Source organism: Trichosurus vulpecula, chromosome 4 (assembly GCF_011100635.1).
Source record: "Trichosurus vulpecula isolate mTriVul1 chromosome 4, mTriVul1.pri, whole genome shotgun sequence".
Taxonomy (NCBI): domain Eukaryota; kingdom Metazoa; phylum Chordata; class Mammalia; order Diprotodontia; family Phalangeridae; genus Trichosurus; species Trichosurus vulpecula.
Genome location: NC_050576.1, coordinates 301359316 through 301374508, shown reverse-complemented (window position 1 = coordinate 301374508; position 15193 = coordinate 301359316). Strand labels below are relative to the sequence as shown.

At 39.3% G+C, this 15193-nt stretch overlaps 1 protein-coding gene across 1 annotated transcript in view; it reads left to right on the top strand.

Moving 5' to 3' along the window:
* CASP8 (caspase 8) overlaps positions 1-11010 on the top strand; it is a 34282-nt gene extending 23272 nt beyond the window's left edge. The window contains exons 4-9 of the mRNA XM_036756972.1: positions 856-991; positions 1093-1134; positions 6281-6336; positions 8192-8333; positions 9597-10098; positions 10655-11010. Coding sequence (XP_036612867.1) covers positions 856-991; positions 1093-1134; positions 6281-6336; positions 8192-8333; positions 9597-10098; positions 10655-10790 — 1014 coding nt within the window. The 3' untranslated portion in view covers positions 10791-11010. The remainder of the gene's footprint in view (positions 1-855; positions 992-1092; positions 1135-6280; positions 6337-8191; positions 8334-9596; positions 10099-10654) is intronic.
* Positions 11011-15193: the final 4183 nt, after the last annotated feature.

Genomic DNA, 15193 nt, shown 5'->3' with positions numbered 1-15193 from the left:
GATCTGCCTTGGATATTCCTCAGTTTCCTGTGTTTATAAGATCATAGATTTAGAGCTGGGAAAGATCATCTAGTCCAGGGTTGGGGAACCTGTGGCCTCGAGGCCACATGTGGCCCTCTAGGTCCTCATGTGCAACACTTTGACTGAATCCAAACTTCAATTAAAGAGCTGTGCTTGAAGACCTAGAGGGTCACATATGGCCTTGAGGCCGCAGGTTCCCCATCCCTGATCTAGTCCAACTCACTCATTTTACAGTTCAGGAAATTCTCAGAGTTTAAGTGGCTGATCCATGGTCACATAGCTGGTGTCAGATGGGATAATTTGAACCCAGGTTTTCCTGGCTATACATCCAGCATTGTATCCACACATGGCCTCCAATTTAATCAGATACTAGGATGAGCCATAGGTTTGGAGAGTTGGCAGTGGACTTGAGAGACAGAGTTAGCAATGTCATGACTATCACCAGGTCTGATGCCATAGTTTTTAGATCTTTGTCTCAGCCCTGGACTTTACTCATCCTACAATACTGAAATCTCAGAGCTGACTCCTGCTAGAGATGCTAAGGACTACATGGAGTCTGAGATGAGTCCTCTCCATCTGTCATTATCTTTACAGGCCAGAACATGTCCAGAAAATGTGGGACAGGTCATCTACAGACTCTTAAAAAACCTCTTTTAAGACAAAAGATCTTTGGCCAATCCAAAGGAGGGGGGGTATGATTGCTTTAAAAAAAATTGTCCTTGATTCTGAGAATGTAGAAGGAAGCAAAAATGTTAATACCTGAAGAACAATATAGCTCAGTCCAGTCTTTTCAACTGCTGTTTCCTTGATTGTTTGTCCTCTCCTTTCTACCAGACCATGATCGATATTTTCATTGAGATGGAGAAACGGGGAATTCTAGGAGAAGGAAACCTGTATGACCTGAAGGCAGTTTGCGATGTCATTGATAAGAATCTAGTGAAGAAAATCACAGACTATGAATCAAGCAGAGGTGGAAAAACTTGTTTCTTATTTGACAAAATTTGCTCATGATTTGACATCATTATTGTCCCAAGGGCTTCTAACCAAATGTTGATTTTTTTTTTAATCTAGTGGAAAGAAGCACAGAAAGAATTCCTGTGGAAATGCAGGATGGTAATACATAAAGATAAGTTTGGGGGATATATGTATATTACTTATTTTTATCTGTTCTCCCTCCCGCTTTCTGCTGTTTGATGCAATACAACCAGCATTTTTATGCCAACTATTCTGCTCAGTATGGGGAATACAATGATCAAATGAAACAATTCCTGCTCTCAAGTAGCTTGTAGCCTATTGTGAAGAAACAACATATACAAATACAATATATATGCAAATTAATTTCTGATTGGAGGGTACAGGTCTAATTCCACCCTAAATGTTCATATGAACTATATGAACTATTTTGACTGACCTATAGTAGAGCATTCCAAGCTCATATTGGTCTGATCGGCCACAGTCGGTCACACTGTAACATGACTCTAACATGGCGATGTTTTTTTGGTCCTCTTTGAGAACGAAGGACAACAGTCAACCAAGAGGTCTAATGTGAGGGCAACTTGTTAATAATTGGACAAAGTTCTTAGGTCACAATGGAAGAGCAGGCAAGAGTCGAGTAGGAACACTGAAGGAATGAGGCTGATATGGGTGGATAGAAGGGAAGAGTCGATGTTGGTTGATATGAGGAGCTTCCGCCTAGGCAGCCTACAGCTCCCAAGGAAAGGGACACCTCACAGATCCCAGAGCAGTAGATCATCCTACCCTAAACAAAAGCCAAGGTAATATTAAGTAAATCCTATCATAAATCAACAATAAGCATTCATTAAGTGCCTGCTAATACATATGTGCTAGGTACTAAGGATACCAAGGCAAAAATGAAACAGTATGTGTCTTTGAGAAACTTATGTTATATTGGGAGAACTGGGGAGAATAACATATGTATAAGTAAATACACACAAAATATATGTAGAATAAATCCAAAGAAATTTGGGAGGGCATGAGCAGATTAGGTTGCGGAATCAGGAAAGGCATTGGGTAGAAACTGGTACTTAGTCTGAGTTTTGAAGGAAACAAGGGATTCTAAAAGTAAGAGATGAGAAGGCAGAGCATCATAGGGATGAGCATCCTAGGACAGCCTGTACAAACGTTTGGATGTGGGGGATCCTGTGTTGTGGGTAAAGAATAGCAAGAAAGCTAGCTTTGTTGGAGCAAAGAGTGTGTAAAGGGAAATGGCATGTAAGACGAAAAAGGGAGATTGGAACCAAGTTTTTAAGGGATTTAAATGCTGAACAGAGAGTTCTATTTGATCTGAGAGGGCATTTGCTCACCTCCTGTTTTGTCAGTCCAGGTTTTTGTATTTTAACCTAATACAATTCAGTTAAACTTGGCAGAGGTTTATTGTGTTGCTGCTATGTTCCAGGCACTGCAGAGCACACCAAGATGAATAAAATCTCATTTTAAATTTAGGTATTGATGGTTACTCACAAAATCATTCACTCAATGTCATTTTTAGAAATTTCTTTGTTAAGTCACTTTCTTTGAGAACTCAGCTCAGGTTAAAGGTCTTTTGATTGAATCTTTAAGCATTCCTGTCTGCTGCCTCAACCAAGATAGAGTCTGTACTGGAGAAGCATTGCTGGTGTTATTACAAAGAATTTGAAAGCAAGGGTTTTTGGCTTGGTTTTTTTTTTTTTTCCCAAACCAACAACCTAGATATCTAGTGCTCCTAACAGTAGTTATTAAAACCCTTCTCACAAATTAGATTGAATTTCCTTTAGTAACATGGATGAGAAAAAAGACAGTATCTTTTAAAAAAATTGTTATTATTCAACTATCAACCCTGAAAGATAGATAATTTTTAGGGTCAATATGGACCTGCAGATATCAGAAGTGATTTCTTGGCCTAAGATAAGATCTGGCCCAGGAAATTAATTTTGTAAATGGAATTATCAGTATGAAAGGGATCCTAGATGTATCTAGAACAGGGCTGTCCAACCATAGGTTATTTTAGGGCCACGTTAAAATAAAATAATTATTCAAGGACCGCACCCAGAATAAAAAATACAGTACCCTAATAGAAAGTGGGGGAATGCATGTCATCAATACGATAGGCAAAGGCACAAAGTGTGAAAGCAAACACAAAACAATAAAGCAACAACACAACAGTATAAAGGTAGGTGCATACTGACTAGTCTGCATGGTATAGACAGGAACATATCCCACAGATCGTTTGAAAATTCCATGTGATATGTTCCATCTGTAATACTGCTTAAAAATGCCAAAGAAAATTAACATCAGAGTCCTACCAAATTCTTTTTATGACTCAAATATGGTATTAATACCTAAACCAGGGAGAGTCAAAACAGAGAAAGAAAATTATAAACCAATTTCCCTAACGAGTATTGATGCAAAAATTTTAAATAAAATATTAGCAAAAAGATTGCAGCAGTTTGTCAGGAGAATAATACACTACGATTAGGTAGGATTTATTCCAGGAATGCAAGGCTGGTATCAGCTTGATTGATCATATCAATAACAAAACTAGCAGAAACCATATGATCATCTTAACAGATGCAGAAAAAGCTTTTGACAAAATACAACACCCATTCCTATTAAAAACACTAGAAAGCATAGGAATAAATGGAGTCTTCCTTAAAATTATAAATAGCATCTACCTAAAACCATCAGCAAGCATTATATGTAATGGGGATTAGCTAGCTGCATTCCCAATAAGATCCAGGGTGAAATAAAAATGTCTTTTTCACCCCTATTATTCAATTTGGTACTAGAAATGTTAGCTGTAGCAATAAGAGAAGAAAAAGAAATTGAACGAATTAGAATAGGCAAAGAAGAAACTAAATTATCACTTTTTGCAGATGATATGATGATTTACTTAGAGAATTCTAGAAGATCTTGTAAAAAAACTCCTTGAAATAATACAAAACTTTAGTAAAGTTGCAGGATATAAAATAAACCCACATAAATCCTCAGCATTCCTGTGCATTACTAACAAAGCCCAACAGCAAGAGATAGAAAGAGAAATTCCATTTAAAATTACTGTAGACACTATAAAATATTTGGGAGTCTATCTGCCAAGACAAACCCAGGGCCTGTATGAACACAATTACAAAACACTTTTCACACAAAGTTAGATCTAAATAAACGGAATAACATCAGTTGCTTGTGGTTAGGCTGAGCTAATATAATAAAAATGACAATTTTGCCTAAATTAATTTACTTATTAAGTGCCATACCAATTGAACTACCAAAAAATTATTTTACAGAGCTGGATAAAATAATGACAAAATTCATCTGGAAGTACAAAAGGTCCAGAATATCAAGGGAATCGATGAAAAGAAATGGTAGGGAAGGTGACCTAGCCATACCAGATATCAGACTGTACTATAACACAGCTAAACTAAAACTGTACTATAACACAGCTAAACTAAAACATCAAAACTACCTGGTACTGGCTAAGAAACAGAGTGGATCAGTGGAATAGCTTAGATACACAAGATGCAGTAGTCAACAACTATAGCAATCTACTCTTTGATAAACCCAAAGAATCCAGCTTCTGGGCTAAGAATTCACTGTTCCACAAAAACTGCTGGGAAAATTGGAAAATGGTATGGCAGAAACTGGACATAGACCAATATCATACACCATATACCAAAATAAAGTCAAAATGGGTTCATGATTTAGAAATAAAGGCTGATATTATAAGCAATTTGGGAGAGCATGGAATAGTTTACCTATCAGATTTATGGGAAAGGGAAGAATTCATGCCCCAACAAGAGATAGAGAGCATTACAAAATGCAAAATGGATGATTTTGATTATGTTAAATTGAAAAGTTTTTGTATAAACAAAGCCAATGCAACAAAGATTAGGAGGGAAGCAGAAAATTGGGAGAAAATATTTACAACCGGTGTCTCTGATAAAGGCCTCATCTCTAAAATATACAGGGAACTGAGCCAAATTTATAGGAATACAAGCCATTCCCCAATTGAGAAATGGTCAAAGGATATGAACAGGCAGTTTTTGGAGGAAGAAATTAAAGATATCTATAGGCATATAAAAAATGCTGTAAATCACTATTGATTAGAGAAATGCAAATCAAAACAGCTCTTAGGTACCACATCTCTCCTGTCAGATTGGCTAACATGACAAAACAGGAAAATGATAAATGCTGGAGAGGATGTGGGAAAAATTGGAACATTAATACATTGTCGGTAGAGTTGTGAACAGATCCAGCCATTCTGGAGAGCAATTTGGAACTACGCCCAAAGGGCTATAAAAATGTTCATACCCTTTGACCCAGCAATACCAATTCTAGAGCTCTATCCCAAAGCAATCACACAAGTGGGAAAAGGACCTGTATGTACAAAAATATTTATAGCAGCTCTTTTTGTGGTAGCAAAGAATTGGAAATCAAGGGGATGCCCATCAATTGGGGCTGAACAAGTTGTGGTATATGAATGTAATGGAATACTATTGTGCTATAAGAAATGGGGAAGATACAGATATTATAATTACCTGGAAAGACCTACATAATATGATGCTGAGTGAGAGGGGCAAAACCAGGAGAACATTATACACAACCACAGACATATTGATTCTGTGATGACTGACTTTGATAGACTTGCTTCTCCTCAGCAATACAAGGCTCAAAGACAGCTCCAAAGGACTCATGATGGAAAAAGCTATCCACGTCCATAGAAAGAACTGTGGAATCTGAATGCAGATTGAGGCAAACTATTTGCTTTCTTATTTTTCTCTTCTTTTTTGGTTTTGTTTCTTCTGTCTCCTGATTCATTCCATTGGTCATAATTCTTCTTTACAACTTGACTATTGTATAAATAAGTTTAATGTGAAGGTATATATAGAATCTATATCAGACTACATGCTGTCTTGGGGAGGGGAGAAAGAAGGGGAGGGAAGGGAAGAAAATTTGAAACTCAAGAGCATGTAGAACTGAGTGTTGTAAACTAAAAATAAAAAATCTAATAAAAAAAGGAAATCAACATCAATGAGATTATTTATTAGTGATGGAATTTAAAAATCTAATACACATTCCATGCAAATTATTATTTTATTTTTTCGCTCATGAAAATTAAAACCCACAGGTGGGCCGCATAAAATTGCCCTGTGGGCTGTATGCGGCTCATGGGCTGTATTTTGGACAGCCCTGATCTAGAATATTGCATTTTTCTTGGCTCCCTCTTAAGCCCATCTCATTCTAGTCCTATCTTGCTTGTTTTTAGTTGAAGAAATGATGAATGACCTTCAGGCAACATCTGGAGATTTTCCAGGAGTAAAGGTATATTTACGCCCCCAACTTCCTGTTTCATCCTTCCCCATTCCCCTCCACATTGTATTCATTATTGTTTTCCCTTTTTATAGTTGTTAGATGAGTAGAGAGACAAAAACATAAAAAGGTTTTCTGTATATGTCTCAACCCAAGGCAAAGATGTTGGATAGAGGAAGCATACCAGACCTTCTCCTCTTCCTACCCATAGTGGGGAAGTGTCTAAGATGAGTTATCAGGGATAAATTGTTGTCCAGTCATTTCAGTTGTGTCCAACTCTTTGTGAACCCATTTGGGATTTTCTTGACAAAGATACTAGAGTGGTTTGCCATTTCTTTCTCCAGATCATTTTACATATGAGGAAACTGAGGCACACCGGGGTAAGTGACTTGCCCAGGGTCACACAGCTAGGAAGTGTCTGAGGCTGGATTTGAACTCAGGGTTTTCCTGACTTCAGGCCCACTGTTCTATCCATGGTACCACCTAGTTGCCCCTATCAGGGATTTGTGGCAGGGCCCTAAAGCAAAGTTGCCCACCTCTCCCCATGGTGCTTGGCTGTAATAGTTCCTCGGATCCTTCGAGGGCCCCCCAAATTCTGCTGCTGTTGCTTGCTGTGGAAGGATCCAGAATTCTTGATTAGCCAAGTAGTTCCTTCATCCTCTTAGTAAGCAGGAAGCAATCATTTTCTTTTATAAACAAATTAAATCCCTTTTGGGCATCCAGAGTCCTGAACTCAGTGTGCAAGGCACCCTCTTGAGCAGGGAAGTGGGACCAATAGGGCCACCTCTCATAGCCCTAGCATTTGACAGGACAAGATGTGAGCTCCATGCCACAGGGCCATCCTGCCTGAGAAAATCTCCTTGACCTACATGAGACATCCCTGGAAGCATTGTCTCTGGAAAGTCCCTGTGTTATAGGCAGGAGTGTTTGGTAAATGTTTAACACCGGCTCTCTGGAGGAAAACATGTTTACTTGGAACACTTTTAAAGATTAATCCACATTATTCACACTTAGTCCATCACTTTTAAAAGTCTAATCAATCAATAAAACAGGAAATCAAGACCTGATTTGTAGCATTTGCCAATTTCCAAGGTGTGAAGGCCCACACTGAAAATTCAATAGCTGGTTCAGCTGGCACCATCACACCTCTTGGAGTCAGAGGAGGTGGGTTCTAGCTACATAAGATTTTTTGGCGAGCAAGTACATTATAGACAGTGGTCAGAGGTCTCAGTTTCCTCATCTTGAAAAAAGAAAAGGTTTTCTACCCACCTACCATGGTTGTTTTTCAGATTGAGATCATGTAGGAGAAGCAGTGTGGCATGGTGTATAGACAGCTGGCTTTAGAATTAGGAAAATCTCACTTCAAATCTTGTCTCTATCAAAGATTATAGCTTGCAGATGAGTTACTGATTTTATTCAGTGAAGGAAGTATCCCCACAATGATAAAATTGTAGGTCTGGACCAACATCTTTCCCTTCAAAAACAAACAAACCCCAGATGCATATATGTATAAAAATGTACACACCTATGCATACATAACATTTACATGTAATATATAGCTAAAGGTGCTCTGACCTGTCCAGTGGTCAGTACATATAAGGGATTATTGTTAGATGCACAAAGATAGCAATGATGGAGAGGAAACAGAAAAAGTGAGGGGAGTGGCGCCAAAAGCTTTGGAGAAGTATACCTTTCTTGGGGAGGAGCGTGGGATGTGTGTCAGTGTGGGTGAGAAAAGGCATTTTGGAGGGAGAAAGGCCTTTGGGTCATCTAGTTCAGCCTCTTTGTTTTACAAACGAAGTTCTGTATGAACTATTTGGGCTGTACTCAGAGTGAGAAGTTTGTTTTGTATCTTCATTTTTTTCAGGACCAGGACAAAGCTTACAAAATGAGCAGCAGGCCTCGGGGGTACTGCTTGATCATCAACAACTTTGACTTCCAAAAAGCACGGAAAGAAAGGCCTGAGCATGAGAACATAAGGGACAGGAAGGGGACTGATAAAGATGCAGGTACCACAGAATCACAGGCACCCAAAGGCAGGAAGCTTTGCGAGCTGGGAGGACATCCATGCTAGACTGCTATCCCCTAAATCCCAACTCTGTATGTGTTTTCTCATGGAAGCGAGCTTCAGCCTCCAGCTTCCTTAGGCAAGGGAGTCACCATGTGTAGGATGACTAAGCTCTGGTCAGGACAGATAGTCCCTAAGGTTCTTTCCATCTCTAAGTCTTGTGTATGATTCTTCATAGATGAGTCTTCAAATCAGAGACTAGGAGTAATGAATTTCAATTCCAAAGCCAAGTGATAGGTAGCTTTTCCTAAACTTCAATGTGTCCAATAGAAACAAAGTGGGAAAGCATTTTAGCTTGTTACGTGCTCTCCTATCATAGCCATTCATACTGAGAAGTTCTGAGATATTGTGATTCAATTCATATATAAACTTGGTTGGTTTTTCTGTAATAGATTCTGATCTTCCAGTGTGACAGATGTCCTGCTTCTTTTGCTCTCACACCTCTGTCTCCACTCCCATCACCTATGTCCAGAGATATAACTAACATGGAGAAAAAAAATTAGGCCTTAGTTTTGGAGCACCAGTAATTGGTGGGGAGAGTGAGGGGGAGAATGTGCTTAACTGTGATGTATAAAAAGTTCAAGAGACATAATTTCTGGGTAATTAATAATTTTATTAATTATGGCCTTCTCTCATAAACCAAAGACAACTGGAAATGGCCTAGTGGAATAACCCTAATAAATATAATATTTTATCACATGGTCTTGCAGACTAGGGGCAGCCAAGTGGCACAGTGGATAGAATGCTGGGCCTAGAATCAGGAAGACTCTTCTTCCTGAGTTCAAATCCGGCCTCAGACACTTACTAGCTGTGTGACCCTGGGCAAGTCACTTAACCCCATTTGCCTTAGTTTCCTCACCTGTAAAATGAGCTGGAAAAGGAAATGGCAAACCACTCTAGCACCTGGGTCAAGAAAACCCCAAATGGGGTCATGAAGAGTCAGACATGACTGAAAACTACTAAACAACAACAATGGAACTTGCAGACTATCTGTTATGGTAAATCAATCTGTAAAAATGATCTACACCCTCCCTCTTATCCATCTGGGTCCTGGGGCAATGATATGTCTGCTAAGCTCAAGTAACAGTAGCCTGAAGGAGCCAGGCAGTCATTTAGTGGGATGGGATTTGTTGTTCTGTTTTCGAATTCTTCTTTGCCTCCACTCTTATTTCACTGAGGTATTTTCCTCTGTTTCCCTTCTTAGAGGCTCTGAAAAACACCTTCAAGGAGCTTCATTTTGAAATTGTACTTTTGGAAGATCGCACGGCAAAGCAAATACATGAAGATCTAAAGAACTTCCGGGACAAGAACCATGAAGGCAAAGATTGCTTTGTGTGCTGCCTCCTGTCCCATGGGGATAGAGGCACCGTCTATGGCACTGATGGGCAGGAGGTGGCCATCAGGGATCTGACATCATATTTCTGTAGTTCCAAGTGCCCATCCCTTGCTGGTAAACCCAAAGTATTCTTTATTCAAGCTTGTCAAGGCAAGACCTTCCAGAGTGGCATCACCCTCGATACGGATTCTGAGCAGCAAAGAGAATCTCTGGGAATTGATGCACTTCTTCAGAGTGAATGCATTCCAGATGAGGCTGACTTTTTGCTTGGGATGGCAACCGTAGAGAATCATATCTCTTACCGACACCCAAAGGAGGGAACCTGGTACATACAGTCCCTTTGCAAGAATCTGAAGGAAAAATGTCCTCGGTAATTATGACCTTCCCCAACCCTTCTTCCTTTTCTTCTTGGCCTGTCCTTAGCATTTACCTCTAAATACCTGCCCACCCAACCTAGCAAACCTGATGTTCTCAAACATTGAGAAAATGCTTCATGTTCATGGTGGACTTACAGGATAGCAATTACCTTTCCTCCCTGATTATACCACCCTTTCCATGTGCTTTCTTTTGAAGAACTGAAAATATTTTGTAGACAGTTCTTTCAGGCAGCTCTATGATGTCCAGTGTCCTTTTCTTCATCACACAGATAAAGAAATTGAGGCTGGAGTCACTCCAAGACTTAGTGAATGGTTAGAGTATTGTATAGGAAAAAAATTCTAACGTGTAACATCCCAATTCACTCTTCCTCAGGGTACCCTTACTGGGGGAGGGAAAAAGCAGTTTGACCACTAGCTTACATGACTGTGTGAACAGCGACTTTACTGACCATGTTGGAACCATGGCGTTTTGAATAGGAGTCCTTGCTCAGTTTACCACAATATATATTCATCCTTTGATTAATTCCTTTGGAATATTCTGTTTTTCAGAGGAGTGGCTATTCTCGACATCCTGACAGAAGTAAACTCTGAAGTGAGTCAAAAAATTGACCCGAACAACAAAGGGAAGCAGATGCCACAACCTAAATACACTCTTAGGAAAAAACTTTTCTTTCCCATTAACTAGAATTGCTGGCACTACTTAAAATTGTATATATGCTAACACTAGAGTTAAAATATATTTATTTTGTTTAAATTTTTCTTATGCACTTTTATTAAGGGGTGGGTGGGTCTTGGTATTTTAAACACTTTCAGAAAAGAAGGGGAGATATATAACCCTCTCCTTTTTAAAAAAAGAAAAAACATTATAATTATGTAATTATTAAATAAAAATCATTTTTTAAAAGACTAAGGCTCAACAGTCATTTCTTGTACATATTATAACTTCTAGAAATAATTGCCTCCTTGTAATCCCCACAAAAGGTTTATGCCACCATTTCTCCACAACTTTCTATACACTGCTAAGTGCCCAGATTCCCACAAATTGGAGTAATTAGTAATTACAGCATCTTCCCAGACTAGTCAAAGGGTTAGGAACAAGAACTCCAAGTTACAAAATATGGTTTATTTATTTGCCTACTGGTAGAAAAAAAATGGTGAAAACAATTTTACGATCACTTACCTGTTTTCAGACATAGTAATGGGATGGATTTTGGTGAAGTTCTTCCAATTCAATAACTTTATTAAGTGCCTACTATGTGTGAGAGACTGCAAAGGGGCCCTGGGAATACAAGGATAAAGGAGAAGTCTGTATCCTCAAGGAGTTTAGAGACTAATATTGGGGAACCATGTAAACAAACAAGGAATTTTTTTTCACCTGAGAAAGAAACAGGTGGAAGGAACATCAGTGGCCCAAAGGGACTGGATCTATGGGCGCATGCAGTGAATCCTGGATCCACCAAAATGTCAATATCTACATGTATTTTTAGCACTGTTTCCTATGCGTATATAGAAAGAAGAGGGCCCGGAATAGAAACCCGTGGGACACCCACAGTTAGAGGGTATGATCGGGAAGAGGATCCAGCAAAGGAGACAAGAAGCAATGGTCAGATAACTAGGAGGAGAAAAAGTGGAGGCCATGGTGGCCTGAAAACCAAAAGAGTATCAAAGAGGAGAGAGTGATCAACAGTGTCAGCAGGGACAGGAGGAGAAGGAAAGGGTTGGTACTGGGGCGAGTGCCCGTGTTGGAGTGGATTTGAGAGTCAGAAGATCTGGGTTTAAGTCCCAAACAGATGGTTGGAGGACACTGGACCAACCGATGGCTTGGTGTCTAGATCAGAGTTTGGCAAAAATGCTTGGATCCTTCAGCTTGGATCATATCAGACTGTTTAAGTAAATACTGTGTTGGTCTCACGCATCCAATATCTGTTAGATTTTAAACTAACTCCGAGAACTATCTCACCTAACCCAGGTTATCTGATGGGCAGGTTTGGGGAGTGAGGTAATGGGTACAGCAGTAGTAAGATCATGGTGGCACACATCTGTCACACTGATAAACTTGGAGAAACAGAGATCCTCAAATCCATTCATTTGTACGTCGCATCCATCCTGAATGGGAAGGATAAATTGTGAAGACTTCACAGGGTAAAAATACAGGGGTTACACTCTTCTCATATTTCTGAAATAGGGAATGTCTGAGGGAGTAGGAGAGGCTTGGGATTTGACCTTGTGGTGACTCTGGAAGGTCAGGGCCTGGAGCTGTGAGTGTGCCCTTTCCCCCTCTCTCAGATGTTAGCACCAAATAAGAAGATAGTCCATTATAAGAAGGTAGTCCATTACCTGTGAACTGTTTGTTCTCTGCTCCAGGAAGGTCTTCCCCCCTCTCCTCATTTCTTCTCCTAGACTTTCGGACACCACCCCCAGCAGTTGAGTTCCGGATACGGACTGGATCAACCTTGGTCCCCTAGTCCTCTGTCTAGTTTTTCAAGCCTAGATTGTAAGCCTGCCTCCCAGCCAATGGTGAGAAAGGATAGAGGTGGGCGGGAATCTTTTCATTAAAGGTATAAATTAAGGCAGCGTTCCCTTTTACCCCGCCTACTCCATTACGGAACTGTGCCTAAATCTTGCAAGGTTTGTAAAATAAATTCACTTTGCTTCTCCTAAAGATGTCTCTCCTATTATTTGAAAATTCTGTCCCATACAATCCTATCTTCCCCACCCCAGCCAATCTGGAGTAGGAAGCATGCCTTTTCACTCTCTGCACTGTTTGTATTGTCATTGGGAGGGAAAGTGTGAAAGTGTGAAGATTTGATTCCTAAGGCAGCTTTGCTTTTTTTTTTTTTTTTTTTTTTTTAAAGAGCATTTGTAGGAGGTATTCGAAGTACTCAACTGTTCTTCAGAGGTTTATTCATGGAGGGAGTGAAGTTCTTGGAATCCTTGTTTACTTCTCAGTACCTTCCTCCCCTCCCCTCCCTCGCTTCCTCCCTGTCTTCGCAAAAGCTGCCCTAGTCCCCCCATGCTAGGAAGGCCTTCCCTTATCTCTAGCCTTTGAACTCCCATCTTCCTTAAAATCCCAGTCCTGGTGGTAACTCTCTAGGGAGTTAAGAATTTAGGTGTGTTAAATCCTTTAATCTCTCAGTGCCTTAGGCAACTAAGACTATACTTTTCCACAGAGAAGCAAGTTCCCCGTATCAGTAAAGTTACAGTTTGGTTCAGTCCCTCCTTTGCCCTTCTTTCTTTCTTATTTATTTATTTATTTATTTATTTATTTATTTATTTATTTATTTATTTATTTATTTATTTATTTTTGTTTACAGCACACGGGTCTACATAATTGTGAGTTCCAGATTTTCTCCCCTCCCTCGCCCCTCCCTCCCCAAGACGGCATGGAATCTCGTATAACTACCACATATAACTTCGCATTGAATTCATTTATACACTAGTCAAGTTGTGGAGAAGAATTATGACCAATGGAATGAATCATGAAAAAGAAGAAACAGAACCAAAAAAAACCGAACCAAAAAAACCCCCCAAAACCAAAAACAAAAGAGAAGAAAAAAAGGGGGAAAAAAGGCGAGCATGAGGTGTGCCTCAATCTGCATTCAAACTTCATAGTTGTTTCTCTGGATGTAGATAGCATTCTCCATCATGAGTCCTTTGGACTTGTCTTTGTATCTTGTGTTGCTGAGAAGAGCAAAGTCTGTCAGGGTTGGTCCTCACAGAATCCATATATCTGTGGTTGTGTACAATGTTCTCCTGGCTCTACTCCACTCACTCAGCATTATGTGGTGTAGGTTTTTCCAAGTTGTTATGAAGTCCATATCATCCCCATTTCTTATGGCACAATAGTATTCCATTACTTTCATATACCACAGCTTGTTCAGCCATTCCCCAATTGATGGGCATCCCTTTGATTTCCAATTCTTAGCTGCCACAAAGAGAGCCGCTATTAATATTTTTGTACATATGGGTCCTTTTCCCGCTTGTGTGATTTCTTTGGGATACAACCCTAGAAGTGGTATTGCTGGGTCAAAGGGTATGAACATTTTTATGGCCCTTTGGGCATAGTTCCAAATTACTCTCCAAAATGGCTGGATCATCTCACAACTCCACCAGCAATGTAACAATGTTCCAATTTTCCCACATCCTCTCCAGCATTTATCATTTTCCTGTTTTGTTATTTTAGCCAATCTGACAGGAGATATGTGGTATCTAAGAGTTGTTTTAATTTGCATTTCTCTAATCAGTAGTGATTTAGAGCATTTTTTTATATGCTTACAGATAGCTTTAATTTCTTCCTCTGAAAACTGCCTGTTCATATCCTTTGACCATTTCTCAATTGGGGAATGGCTTGTATTCCTATATATTTGGCTCAGTTCCCTGTATATTTTAGAAATGAGGCCTTTATCAGAGATACTGGTTGTAAAGATTTTCTCCCAATTTTCTGCTTCCCTCCTAATTTTTGTTGCCTTGGCTTTTTTTGTACAAAAACATTTCAATTTAACATAATTAAAATTACCCATTTTGCATTTTGTAATGCTCTCTATCTCTTGTTGGGTCATGAATTCTTTTCTTTTCCATAAATCTGATAAGTAAACTATTCCTTGCTCTCCCAAATTACTTATAGTATCAGCCTTTACTCCTAAATCATGAACCCATTTTGACTTTATTTTGGTATATGGTGTAAGATATTGGTCTATGCCCAGTTTCTGTCCTACAATTTTCCAATTTTCCCAACAGTTTTTGTGAAATAGTGAATTATTAGCCCAGAAGCTGGCCTCTTTGGATTTATCAAAGAGTAGATTGCTATAGTTGTTGACTTCTCCATCTTGTATTCCTATCCTATTCCACTGATCCACACCTCTGTTTCTTAGCCAGTACCAGGCAGTTTTGATGACTGCTGCTCTGTAGTACAGTTTAATATCTGGTATGGCTAGGCCACCTTCTCTAGCATTTCTTTTCATTAATACCCTAGATATTCTAGACCTCTTGCTTTTCCAGATGAATTTTGTTATTATTTTGTCTAGCTCAGTAAAATAATTTTTTGGTAGTTCAATTGGTATGGCACTGAATAGATAGATTAATTTAGGT